At 34.3% G+C, this 14,047-nt stretch overlaps 2 protein-coding genes across 3 annotated transcripts in view; both read right to left on the bottom strand.

Moving 5' to 3' along the window:
* The window catches only part of LOC141404970 (uncharacterized), a 1,496,028-nt gene that overhangs the window by 483,611 nt on the left and 998,370 nt on the right, over positions 1 to 14,047 (bottom strand). The gene's annotated exons all lie outside the window — the stretch shown is intronic.
* LOC141406764 (uncharacterized) lies at positions 665 to 6,802 on the bottom strand. The gene is made up of 5 exons (XM_073992768.1): positions 6,739 to 6,802; positions 5,699 to 6,656; positions 5,506 to 5,551; positions 977 to 1,507; positions 665 to 901 (listed from the first exon to the last, which is right to left on the bottom strand). The coding sequence occupies exons 2-5, from the start codon at positions 6,543 to 6,545 to the stop codon at positions 751 to 753; spliced, it is 1,575 nt and encodes a 524-aa protein (XP_073848869.1). The 5' UTR covers positions 6,546 to 6,656; positions 6,739 to 6,802; the 3' UTR covers positions 665 to 750.

The raw sequence follows: 14,047 nt of genomic DNA, 5'->3' as shown, positions 1-14,047 counted from the left end.
ACACCAACTGTTTCCATCTCCAAAAGGAATTATCTACATTTGTGTTCACAGTGTAATTTAAGCAACAGTGGGAGGCAGTAGGAGTCTATCCATTGTCGAAAAGTTGTTCCCCTAAAATTGTGAAAGGACCTAATTATTCAATTTTAATTAAGACTATTTTATGGTGGATGGTATAAAAAGTTCGGCCCGGCCGAACTTAACGACTTTTTACTTGTTTTTTTTTGTTTTTTAAAGAAGTGTTTCAAATCACAGAGGCTGAGGGTATATCTCTGACGGCAAAGCCGACTGATACATTTTTACTTGTTTTAATCATAATTTCGTCGTATTTTCATCTGCACGAATTTAGCGATTTTTGTAATCCTAATTGAAGACACACAGTTTTAGTCATAGCGTCTGTTCCTTTACGTGCAACTTGTACCACTTCTTACTCGAAAACCGTTCCTTTACTTTAAAAAGCATACAATTAATATGAGGGAAGTTCGATACTTTTAACACTTTTTCAATTTTGAAAAATAAAAGAACAGAACAATAATGTTGATCATTATAATGAGAGTGTTTTGAAAAGGCCTCAGTCAACAAACCACCCCCACCCTCCCTTTTAACAAAATTCTTTCAAAACTTTCTACAGTAATAAACACATTTATTTGAATGTCATAACAAATTATTGTTCTGGTGCATTTTCTTTATTATGTACCAAATATTTTTTTATTAAATTCTAAATATAAAAGAAGCATATAATTAATTTTATTCCTATTTACGTCGCATCTTTATTTGGACGTATTTCAGTGACTTGTGTAATCCTCCAAAGTACCTCCAAGTAATACCACTGCCAAGTTTATCATCTGGTACTATGCCCATTTTGTAGTAGAAACCATTTAAATTGCTAAAGCCGTAGCTGTGACTGCAAATAAACAGGAATTGAAAAAAAGATTATTAAAAAAATTAATTATTTACATTTGCTTCAAAGTGAACATACTTCAAATCACAGTTGTTATGCCACCAACCGCCCATAAATGAAGAGGCACAGTTCTTTTCAGCATTTCTATCATTATCCTCATCATATGTTGAAAATTTTTCATTGTGATGATACCTCATTGGTATGGTATCTCCACCGTTTGACTCAACAAAATTCTCTAATCGTAATGTATACTTCTCACTTTCACCCTCTACATAAAACGATTTATAATGGCTATATCTCCAATTATTATCAAAATCTTGCATTTCTATTTTAAATTCAGTGGATCCTTTTGGTTCGGTTAGAGCATGAATTTTATCTAGCCCTAACCAAAATTCACCATTCAAATCGCCAAAACCATTTTTGTAATCTTCCCAATCGCGTTCGAAGGACACCGTGCCGTTAATTCTTCTTTGTATAACTATCCAATCGTCATCACAGGCAACCCAACATGATTTTCCACCGTAGTTACTATTTCTTATACGGCATTGTTTGCCACGGCAATTTATTGCACTTGAATAAGTACAAGAGTCGGGCAGAAATAGTTTGGAACTGTAAGCAGGTAACAAAAAACAAACAAAACAAGTAAGCAAAGGTTATAGTCGGACGGGGCCGACCATGTGATACCCTACACCACTGCCCCTGGGAAGTAGCTTTCAGTAAGTAAAAATTCATTTATGTAACAAATAAGCATATTGTAAGTAAAAATTTTGTCGATTCTGCCACCTTATCACATTAAGCTTGGGATCTACAGTTTATCGGCGTGTCGTAAGACACCACTTTTAGAGAAAAAAAATCCTGAGACGCTCAGGATGATTTTTTTCTATAGAAAAAAATTCCTGCGACCGTGAGGATGATTTTTTTCTATAGAAAAAAATCCTGCGACCGCCAGGATGATTTTTTTTCTATAGAAAAAATTCCTTAGGCCCTCAGGATGATTTTTTTCTATAAAAAAAAATCCTGAGATCCTGAGAACCTCAGGATGATTTTTTTCTATAGAAAAAAATTCCTGAGACCCTCAGGATGATTTTTTCTATAGCAAAAAATTCCTGAGACCCTCAGCATGATTTTTTCTATAGAAAAAAATCCTGAGACCCACAGAATGATTTTTTTCTATAAATTTTCCATAGAAATGATTTTTTTTCTATAGAAAGAAATTCCTGAGACCCTCAGGATGATTTTTTGCTATAGAAAAAAATTCCGGATACCCTCAGGATGATTTTTTTCTATAAATAGAAAAAAATTCCTGATACCATCAGGATGATTTTTTTCTAAAAAAAAATCCCTGATACCCTCAGGATGATCTTTTTCTATAAATAGAAAAAAATTCCTGATACCCTCAGGATGATTTCTATAGAAAAAATCATCCGGAGGTTCTCAGGAATTGTTTTCTATAGATAAAAATCATCCTGAGGGTATCAGGAATTTTTTTCTATTTATAGAAAAAAAAATCATCCTGAGGGTATCCGGAATTTTTTTCTATAGAAAAAAATCATCCTGGTGGTGGTCTCAGGAATTTTTTCTATAGAAAAAAGTCATCGTGAGGGTCTCAGGATTTTTTTTTGTGTAGAAAAAAATCATCCGGAGGGTATAAGGAATTTTTTTCTATAGAAAAAATCATCCTATAGAAAAAAATCAAAAATCATTCTATAGAAAAAAATTTCTGAGACCCTCAGGATGATTTTTTTCTATACAAAAAAATTCCTGAGACCCTCAGGATGATTTTTTTTCTATAGAAAAAAATTTCTGAGACCCTCAGGATGATTTTTTTCTATACAAAAAAATTCCTGAGACCCTCAGGATGATTTTTTTCTATAGAAAAAAATTCCTGAGACCCACAGGATGATTTTTTTCTATAGAAAAAAATTCCTGAGAACCTCAGGATGATTTTTTTCTATAGAAAAAAATTCCTGAGAACCTCAGAATGTTTTTTTTTTCTATAGAAAAATAAAATCCTGAGACCCTCAAGATTTATAGAAAAATAAAATACTGAGACCCTCAGGATGATTTTTTTCTATAGAAAAAAAATTCCTGTTACCCTAAGAATGATTTTTTTCTATAGAAAAAAATTCCTGAGACCCTCAGGATGGTTTTTTTCTATAGAAAAAATTCCTGTTACCCTAAGGATGATTTTTTTCTATAGAAAAAAATTCCTGAGACCCTCAGGATGGTTTTTTTCTATAGAAAAAATTCCTGAGACCCTCAAGATGATTTTTTTCTATAGAAAAAATTCCTGAGACCCTCAGGATGACTTTTTTCTATAGAAAAAATCATCCTGAGACCCTCAGGAATTTTTTTCTAAAGAAAAAAATCATAGAAAAAAATCATCCGGAGGGTATCAGGATGATCCCAGCAGGATGATTTTTTTCTAAAAAAATTCCTGAGACCCTCAGGATGATTTTTTTCTATAGAAAAAAATTTCTTACGCCCATAGAAAAAAATTCCTGAGAATCTCAGGATGATTTTTTTTCTATAGAAAAAAATTCCTGAGAATCTCGGGATGTTTTTTTTTCTATAGAAAAAAATTCTTGAGAACATCTGTATGATTTTTTTTCTATAGAAAAAAATTCCTGAGTACCTCAGAAAGAAAAAAATTCCTGACTTCCTCAGAATGATTTTTTCTATAGAAAAAAATCATCCAGATGTTCTCAAGAATTTTTTTCTATAGAAAAAAAAACATCCCGAGATTCTCAGTAATTTTTTTCTATAGAAAAAAAATCCTGAGGCCGACACAATGATTTTTTTTCTATGGCGGTCGCAGGATGATTTTTTTCTATAAAAAAAAAATTCCTGATACCCTCCGGATGATTTTTTTCTATGGAAAAAAATTCCTGATACCCTCAGGATGATTTTTTTCTATAGAAAAAAATTCCTGGAACACTTAGGATGATTTTTTTCTATAGAAAAAAATTCCTGAACCCACAAAATGTTTTTTTCTACAGAAAAAAATCCTGAGACCCACAGAATGATTTTTTCTATAGTTTTTTTTCTAAAGAAATGATTTTTTTCTATATAAAAAAAAATTCCTGAGACCCTCAGGATGATTTTTTGCTATAGAAAAAATTCCTGAGACTCTGAGAATTTTTTTTTTCTATAAAAAAATCCTGAGACCCTCAGGATGATTTTTTTCTATAGAAAAAAATTCCTGATACCCTCCGGATGATTTTTTTCTATAGAAAAAATTCCTGAGAACTTCAGGATGATTTTTTTCTATAGAAAAAAATTCCTGAGAACTTCAGGATAATTTAATTAGAACAAAATTCCTGAGAACTTCAGGATAATTTTTTTCTACAGAAAAAAATTCCTGAGAACCTCAGGATGATTTTTTCTATAGAAAAAAATTCCTGAGAACCTCAGGATGTTTTTTTTCTATAGGAAAAAATTCCTGAGAACTTCAGGATGTTTTTTTTTCTATAGAAAAAAATTCTTCAGAACCTCTGGATGATTTTTTTCTATAGAAAAAAATTCCTGAGTTCCTCAAAATGATTTTTTCTATAGAAAAAAAATTCATCCTGGCGGTCGCAGGATGATTTTTTTCTATAAAAAAAATTCCTGATACCCTCCGGATGATTATTTTCTATAGAAAAAAATTCCTGAGACCCTCAGGATGATTTTTTTCTATAGAAAAAAATTCCTGAAACACTTAGGATGATTTTTTTCTATAGAAAAAAATTCCTGAAACACTTAGGATGATTTTTTTCTATAGAAAAAAATTCCTGAGACCCACAGAATGTTTTTTCTATAGAAAAAATCCTGACACCCACAGAATGATTTTTTCTATAGATTTTTTTCTATAGATTTTTTTCTATAGAAATGATTTTTTTCTATAGAAAAAAATTCCTGAGACCCTCAGGATGATTTTTTTTTGCTATAAAAAAATCCTGAGACCTTCAGGATGTTTTTTTTTTTCTATAGAAAAAAATTCATGGGTCCCTCAGGATGTTTTTTTTTTTCTATAGAAAAAATTCCTGAGACACTTAGGATGATTTTTTTCTATAGAAAAAAATTCCTGATATCCTCAGGATGCTTTTTTCTATAGAAAAAATCCTGAGACCCTCGGGATAATTTTTTTTCTATAGAAAAAAATTCCAATCATCCCTCAGGATAATTTTTTTCTGTAGAAAAAAATTCCTGATACCCTCAGGGTAATTTTTTTCTATAGAAAAAAATTCCTGATACCCTCAGGGTAATTTTTTTCTATAGAAAAAAATTCCTGATACCCTCAGGATAAATTTTTCTATAGAAAAAATCCCTGATACCCTCAGGATGAATTTTTTGTATAGAAAAAAAATCCTGATATCCTCAGGATGATTTTTTTTCTATAGAAAAAAATTCCTGAGACCCTCAGGATGATTTTTTTCTATAGAATGATTTTTTTTCATCTCAAAATCGATTTATCTCGTCGAGATATGAAGATTGGGGTACCACGTTGGGGGTCTAGGACCGATATTTCGTGCCGTTACATGATTTTTTCCCAAAACAAACTTATATTATCCTTTCAACACAGTGGTGTAGGGTATAAATACTTACATAGATTACCATATACTTACCAAATTAGCTGGGATCCATTATACACCTTACACTCTTTCGGCTCATCTGTTCAGAAAAACAAAATTGAAACGCATTAAAATTTGCCTATAAAGTGAAATTAACAAATTTGAAGCTCCAACATATTGCCAAAGGCAAAAAGAGAAAATATTGTTGAAAAAAAGCTATACAAAACTGTGGAAAAGAATCACCTACCCTTTTTAAGAATGTTCGTAATATAAACCGTAGGACTTAGATGTACAGGTGTCAGTTGACTGCTATCTGTATCCTTGAGCTGGGCATGAATTTCGTGGTAATTTGTTATGGGTGTTGGTTCATTTGTATTTCTTTCAAGAACTTCAAGTTGTTGTTTTAGTTCATTCTGGGTTTTTGTCATATTTTGCATTTCGGCCTTATTTTGCAAGATCAGCTCCATCAAATGTGTTACATTTGTTTGTGTAATAGATTGCAATAATTCAAATCTGTTTACTTGTTCTTCCAGGTTTTTTCTTTCATTTTCACTTGTTGCATTAGTTTCAATAAGCTTGGTATTCGGTTCGAGGGAATTTGTCATGGCAGGGGGAATATTTTTTTTAATTTCAAGAATTGTTTTAGGTTTCGTCACTTCGCGATGTTTTTCATTTATGCCACCATTATTTTCAGGTGAATTAATTTTGTCCATTAGGCCTTCCAGATTTTTTCCAATACTTTCCATTTTGGCATTAGTTTTCAGCATCAACTGCAATAAATTTGCCTCATTTGCCTCTGCGATTACTTCACCACCATTACCATTCATCAAGACATTTCCTTCATTGGATTGTATGATCAGCTTTGGCGCATTATTACTCTCCAATATTTTGAGTTTTTTCATTAATCCTTCCAGGTTATTTTCGTATGTGTCCATTCTAGCAATTAGTGATGCCTGTATTTTTTCATAGCTATCAATTCTAGCAATTAGATCATTTATTGCTGTTTTCGCATTTGGATTTGGCTCCGTCATTGCGGTAATATACTGTTCTATCACATTTATTTTGTCAACGATTTTGTCATTCTTTTTCTCCATAACATCAAACTTTATTTTGTTTTGGGCTACTAAAAAATTTAGTAATTCCAAAATTTGGCTTCCACTAGAAGTATTGATTGGTTGTGCTGCAGTCTTATTTTCTTTGAGATCCTTTAATATTATTATTGAAATGGGGAAAATTAAATAAATATATGTTTTTTAGTATTATTAAAATAAACACAATTTCCCTCACTTGTGGCACATTGGCAGCCGTAACAAGGTGCCACCAAAATAATGGCAGTACAAATAACCGGTAGAACATATCACTTTGAATTACAAACTTTTTCTAAATATTTCGACAATTGCCATTGCTTAAATATTATTTCTGGGCTGCAGCTGAAGGAAAGATAATGTTTTTGCTCTCAAAAAAAAAAAAAACAAAAATATTTTTAATACTGTTATCACATCTTACAATACTCTTTGCTTTCACACTAAGCTAGCCTGTAGGAAGCCTGGGGTCAAATGTCGACATGCCACCACTTTGTCTACTATTATGGTGACTTTGTCAACATGAAAATAATGGTGGCATTAATGAAAAAGATCGCAAAGTGACGAAACCTAAAACAATTCTTGAAATTAAAAAAAATATTCCCCCGAACCGAATACCAAGCTTATTGAAACTAATGCAACAAGTGAAAATGAAAGAAAAAACCTGGAAGAACTAGTAAACAGATTTGAATTATTGGAATCTATTACCCTCATCCTGAGGGTCTCAGGAATTTTTTTTATAGGAAAAAATCACACTGAGTGTCTCAGGAATTTTTTTCTATAGAAAAAAATCATCCTGAAGGTCTCAGGAATTTTTTTCTATAGAAAAAAAATCATCCTGAGGGTCTCAGGAATTTTTTTCTATAGAAAAAAAATCATCCTGAGGGTCTCAGGAATCATCCTGAGGGCTTCAGGAATTTTTTCTATAGAAAAAAATCATCCTGAGGGTATCAGGAAATTTTTTCTATAGAAAAAAATCATCCTGAGGGTCCCAGGAATTTTTTTCTATAGAAAAAAAAAATCATCCTGAGGGTTTCAGGAATTTTTTTCTATAGAAAAAAGTCATCCTGAGGGCTTCAGGAATTTTTTTCTATGGAAAAAAGTTATCCTGAGGGCTTCAGGAAATTTTTTCTATAGAAAAAAAATCAGCCTGAGGTTCTCAGGCATTTTTTTATAGAAAAAAATCATCCTGAGGGTCTCAGGAAATTTTTTCTATAGAAACAAAATCAGCCTGAGGTTCTCAGGCATTTTTTTATAGAAAAAAAAATCATCCTGAGGGTCTCAGGAATTTTTTTCTATAGAACAAATCATACTGAGAATATCAGGAATTTTTTCTATAGAAAAAAAAATCATCCTGAGGGTCTCAGGAATTTTTTTTTTTAGAAAAAATCATCCTGAGTGTCTCAGGAATTTTTTTCTCTAGAACAAATAATCCTGAGGTTCTCAGGAATTTTTTTCTATAGAAAAAAATCAACCTAAGGGTCTCAGGAATTTTCTTCTATAGAAAAAATCATCCTGAGGGTCTCAGAAATTTTGTTCTATAGAAAAAATCATCCTGAGGGTCTCAGGAATTTTTTTCTCTAGAACATATCATCCTGAGGGTCTCAGGAATTTTTTTCTATAGAAAAAATCACCCTGAGCGTCTCAGGAATTTTCTTCTATAGAAAAACATCATCCTGAGGGCTTCAGGAATTTTTTTCTATAGAAAAACATCATCCTGAGGGCTTCAGGAATTTTTTTCTATAGAAAAAAATCATCCTGAGGGCTTCAGGAAATTTTTTCTATAGAAAAAAATCATCCTGAGGGTCTCAGGAAATTTTTTCTATAGAAAAAAAATCAGCCTGAGGTTCTCAGGCATTTTTTTATAGAAAAAAATCATCCTGAGGGTCTCAGGAATTTTTTTCTATAGAAAAAAATCATCCTGAGGGCTTCAGGAAATTTTTTCTATAGAAAAAAATCATCCTGAGGGTCTCAGGAAATTTTTTCTATAGAAAAAAAATCATCCTGAGGGATGATTGGAATTTTTTTCTATAGAAAAAAATCATCCTGATGCTATCAGGAATTTTTTTTCTCTAGAAAAAAAATCATCCTGAGGGTCTCAGGAATTTTTTTTTAGAAAAAAATCATCCTGAGGGTCTCAGGAATTTTTTTCTCTAGAACATATCATCCTGAGGGTCTCAGGAATTTTTTTCTATAGAAAAAATCACCCTGAGCGTCTCTGGAATTTTCTTCTATAGAAAAACATCATCCTGAAGGTATCAAGAATTTTTTTCCATAGAAAAAAATCATCCTGAGGGATGATTGGAATTTTTTTCTATAGAAAAAAATCATCCTGATGCTCTCAGGATTTTTTTTCTATAGAAAAAAAATCATCCTGAGGGTCTCAGGAATTTTTTTTCTATAGAAAAAAATAATACTGAGGGTCTCAGGAATTTTTTCTATTGAAAAAAAAAAATCATGTTGAGGGTCTCAGGGTCTCATCCTGAGGGTCTCAGGTCAACAGTCATTACTTTTACTTTCTGTACATATACATAAGTCCTACGGTTTATATTACGAACATTTTTAAAAAAGGTAGGTGATTCTTACTTCAATTCCGTCAGTTTTCCACAGTTTTGTATAACTTTTCTTTCAAGAATATTTTCTCTTTGGTAATATGTTGGAGCTTCAGAAAAAAAAAATCATCCTGAGGGTCTCAGAAATTTTTTCTATTGAAAAAAATCAACCCGGGGGTCTCAGGATTTTTTTTGCTATAGAAAAAATCATCCTAAGGGTCTCAGGATTTTTTTTTTCTTTTGAAAAAATCATCCTGAGGGTCTCAGGATTTTTTTTCTATAGAAAAAAATCAACCCGGGGGTCTCAGGAATTTTTTTGCTATAGAAAAAAATCATCCTAAGGGTCTCAGGACTTTTTTTTCTAAAGAAAAAAATCATCCTGAGGGTCTCAGGAATTTTTTTCTATAGAAAAAATCATCCTGAGTGTCTCAGGATTTTTTTTCTATAGAAAGAAATCATCCTGAGGGTGTCAGGAATTTTTTTCTGTAGAAAAAAATCATACTGAGGGTGTCAGGAATTTTTTTCTGTAGAAAAAAATCATCCTGAGGGTGTCAGGAATTTTTTTTTTATAGAAAAAAATTATCCTTAGGGTCTCAGGAATTTTTTTCTATAAAAAAAGATCATCCTGAGGGTCTCAGGAAATACATAAAATTGGGCAAAACCGACTAGACCTAAACCTGGATATTCTGGATTTGGATAGTTAACAACATCGGGAGCGCCGTTCTATGGAGGCTGTATAAAACGTTAACCTGGACCCGATAAATTTCTGGAGGACAATTTCGTAACTCCAGCGAAGACTAAATACCAAATTTCTGTTATTCCCATTGAATATTGTGGCTAAAACTTTCAAAATACCGAAAATTGGGAGGGATCTTTCTATAAGGGGAAAAATTTCAGGTGGGAAGTTTTATACCACCAACGGTGATTAAATATTAAATTTCATTCGTTTCGATGGGATATTGATGACACAACCTTAAAATATCGAAAATCGGAAACTAAGCTTCTATGGGGTTATTTGAAGAACAGGGCTTATACTGATAATTCTCTTCTGCAATATTTTATACACCCATGAGAATATAAATACTAAATTTCAGTCATATCTGTGGTATATTGAGGCCACAACTATGGGGGTATTTGAGGAAGTCCACCTATACCGGCACATTTCGGCTGAAATGTTTCATACTTCTATCAAAAACTTAATACCAAATATCAGTTATTTTGGTGGAGAACGAGCTATATGTAGAAAATCGGGAGGTACCGTTATATTGGGGCTGTATGAAGACATGGACCTATACCGACAAATTGCAGGAGAAAAGTTTTATACACTCAACGAAGACCAAGTACCACCTTGCAGCAATTTCCGTGATATAATAAGGCTAAGACTTTCAATATACCGAAAATTGGGGTATACCGTTCTATGGGGACTATATGAGGGCGTGTGACCTATACCGACAAATTTCATATGGAATGTTTTATACCCTAAATGAAGACTAACCACCAAATATCAGCCATTTCAGTGGAATATTAAGGCCACAACCTTCAAAATACCGAACATCGGGAGGTACCGTTCTATGGGTGCTATATGAAGGCGTAGACATATACCTACAAATTTCCGGGGGAAACATATGGAATATTTTATACCCCAAATGAAGACTAACCACCAAATTTCAGCCATCTCGGTGGAATATTAAGGCCACAACCTTCAAAATGCCGAAAATCGGGAGGTACCGTCCTATGGGGGCTATATGAAGGCGTGGACCTATACCTACAAATTTCCAGTGGAAAGTTTTATACATCCAACGAAGACTAAATACTAAATTTCAGTCATTTCGCTGCGATAATGAGGCTAAAACCTTCAAAATACCGAAAATCGGGAGATATCGTCCTATGAGGTCTATATCAAAACCTGGACTATATATTTCTAAGCCTGTGGAAACACAGAATACAAACTTACAACCGATTCTGTGTTCAAATGGGACTAATACATTCAAAATATCTTAAAATGACGCGTACTATATATGGGGCCTTATATGGGGGCTATACCAAAACGTGGACCTATATAAACAAAATTTGGTAGAAATATTTTTTAGCCAAATTACAACCAATTCGATGGTCAAATTGGACAAATATCCCAAAATTTCCTTAAAACGACGACGCGTCATTTTGTATGGGGGCTATACGAAAACATGGACCTACATAGCCCGCTTTCAATACCAAAAGTCCTACATACATATAATAGATTTTACCAAAATTTCATCCACCTACTTCAATCCGTTCGGAAGCTAGAATGATTTCCACAGACGGACAGACGGACGAACATGGCTATATCGATGTAGAATTGCACGCTGATCATGAGTATATATAGTTTGTGGGGTCTACAGTTATTATTTCGAGTAGTTACATACGGAATGACAAACTTAATATACCCCTCATCCTATGGTGGAGGGTATAAAAAGTCTCAGTCGGCTTTGCCGACAGAATTGAAACTTTCATCTACGGACAGATCAAATGAACTTAGGGTCTTTCAGAATTTTGTGAACCTTTTTGGCCATTTGAACTTGCCGACAAAAATGTGAATTACGATTAAAGTTTAAAAGTGTTGCGGAGGAGGAGCATGAAGGAATGGACCGACATAGTCTATTTGGAAGTGGATCATATTTTGATCTCATTTTGGGGGCACTGAATACAATTTGTCACGACAAAAATCAAAGCGATTCGAAAGCAGGTCCTAAACTGAACTTTTCCGACATTTTGTGTGGGAGGTACCCAAAAGGGTGGACCGATTGAGTCCATATTGGAACCTCATTTAGTCTGGTAGAAATTTCACGATGTGCAAAGTATGGACCAAATCGGTTACTACCTTCAAGAGTTATCGTGCGCACAAATTTTCCGAACATTTTCGAACTTTTATGGGTGAGGTAACGGAAGGAGTGGACCGATATAACCCATCTTCGAACTTAAACTAAGTTTGGACAAAATATTACGAAAGCCAAATTTTGGACCGAATCGGTTTAGTTCGTGTAAGTCAGTATATATTCCCTACTGACATTTCCTACAGGGTATTTAATAATTCTGTACATACACACATACATAGCTGCTTCGGATCACAAGTCAACATAAACGCTACCCTGCCAGCAATTGGAAGTGAGTTTCGCACTCCCTCGCCTAAGAGGTCACTCCGGAGACACGCCAAGGAAGATTGTTGGTGAGTTACGCAAACAATTTCTATAATCTTACTGTGATTACGTTTTATACCGTATGCCGACACTTCGGAGTGACTTCTGAGTGACTTCCAAGGCGACTGTTTGTTTACATTTATTTAATGATTCAACACATTTGAACAAATAAAGAACATTTTCTTTCTGATGATTATATGAGACGGTGGTGCAGTGGTAAGCACACTCGCTTTGCACTCTGAAAGTCCGGGTCACTTCGGGGTGACTTCAGATTGAGGCCACAACCTACAAAATACTGAAAACGGGGAAGTGCCTTTGTGTGTGTGCAGTCTAAATGAAGGCGTGGACCTATGCCGACGAATTTCAGGCAGAAAGTTTTATACCCTTAACGGAGACTAAAACCAAACTTCAGCCATTTCGGTGGGATATTGTGACCAAAATCTTCAAAATACCGAAAATCTGTAGGTACCGTTCTATGGGGACTATATGAAAGCATGGACCTGTACCGACAAATTTCAGGTACAAAGTTGCAATGCAGGCTTAATACCGAATTTCACCCATTTCGGTAGGATATTAAGGTCATAACCTTCAATATACTGAAAATCGGAAGGTACTGTATGAGGACGTGGACCTATACCGACAAATTTTAGGTGGAAAGTCTAATACCACCATGGAAAACTAAATACCAAATATCAGCCATTTCGATGTTAGATAGAGGCCACACCCTTCAAAGTACCGAAAATCGGTAGGTACCGTTCTACATAGGGGTACCCACATATAGCCCCCAAAGACATGAACCTATTCTGAAAAATTTCAATTGGAAAGTTTTATACCCCAATTCAGACTAAATGGCAGATTTCAGCCATTTCGGTAGGCCACAACCTTTAAAATACTAAAAATCGGGAGGTACCGTTCTATGGGGACTATATAAAGACGTGGACCTATACCGACAAATTTTAGGTGGAAAGTTTAATACCCTTAACGGAGACTAAAACCAAACTTCAGCATTTTCGGTGGGATAACAATCTTCAAAATACCGAAAATCGGTAGGTATCGGTCTATGGGGACTATATGAAGACATGGACCAGCGAAATGACTGAAATTTGGTATTTAGTCTTCGTTGGGTGTATAAAACTTTCCCCCGGAAATTTGTAGGTATAGGTCCACGCCTTCATATAGCCCCCATAGGACGGTACCTCCCGATTTTCGGTATTTTGAAGGTTGTGGCCTCAATATTCCACCGAGATGGCTGAAATTTGATGGATAGTCTTCATTTGGGGTATAAAACATTCCATATGAAATTTGTCGGTATAGGTCACACGCCCTCATATAGCCCCCATAGGACGGTACCTCCCGATTTTCGGTATATTGAAGGTCTTAGCCTCATTATAACACGGAAATCGCTGCAAGCTGGTACTTAGTCTTCGTTGAGGGTATAAAACTTTCCATCGGAAATTTGTAGGTATAGGTCCACGCCTTCATATAGTCCCCATTGGACGGTACCCCCGATTTTCGGTATTTTGAAGGTTGTGGCCTCAATACTCCACCGAGGTGGCTGAAATTTGTTGGTTAGTGTTCATTTGGGGTATAAAATATTTCATATGAAATTTGTCGGTATAGGTCTACGCCTTCATATAGCACCCATAGATCGGTACCTCCCGATTTTCGGTATATTGAAGGTCTTAGCTTCATTATAACACGGAAATTGCTGCAAGCTGGTACTTAGTCTTCGTTGAGGGTATAAAACTTTCCCCCGGAAATTTGCAGGTATAGGTCCACGCCTTCA

The sequence above is a fragment of the Musca autumnalis genome, unplaced genomic scaffold (assembly GCF_047663935.1).
Source record: "Musca autumnalis isolate F117 unplaced genomic scaffold, ASM4766393v1 scaffold_5, whole genome shotgun sequence".
NCBI classification, from domain to species: Eukaryota; Metazoa; Arthropoda; class Insecta; order Diptera; family Muscidae; genus Musca; species Musca autumnalis.
The sequence above is the reverse complement of the archived record's forward strand: the minus strand, read 5'-3'. Positions and strand labels throughout refer to the sequence as shown.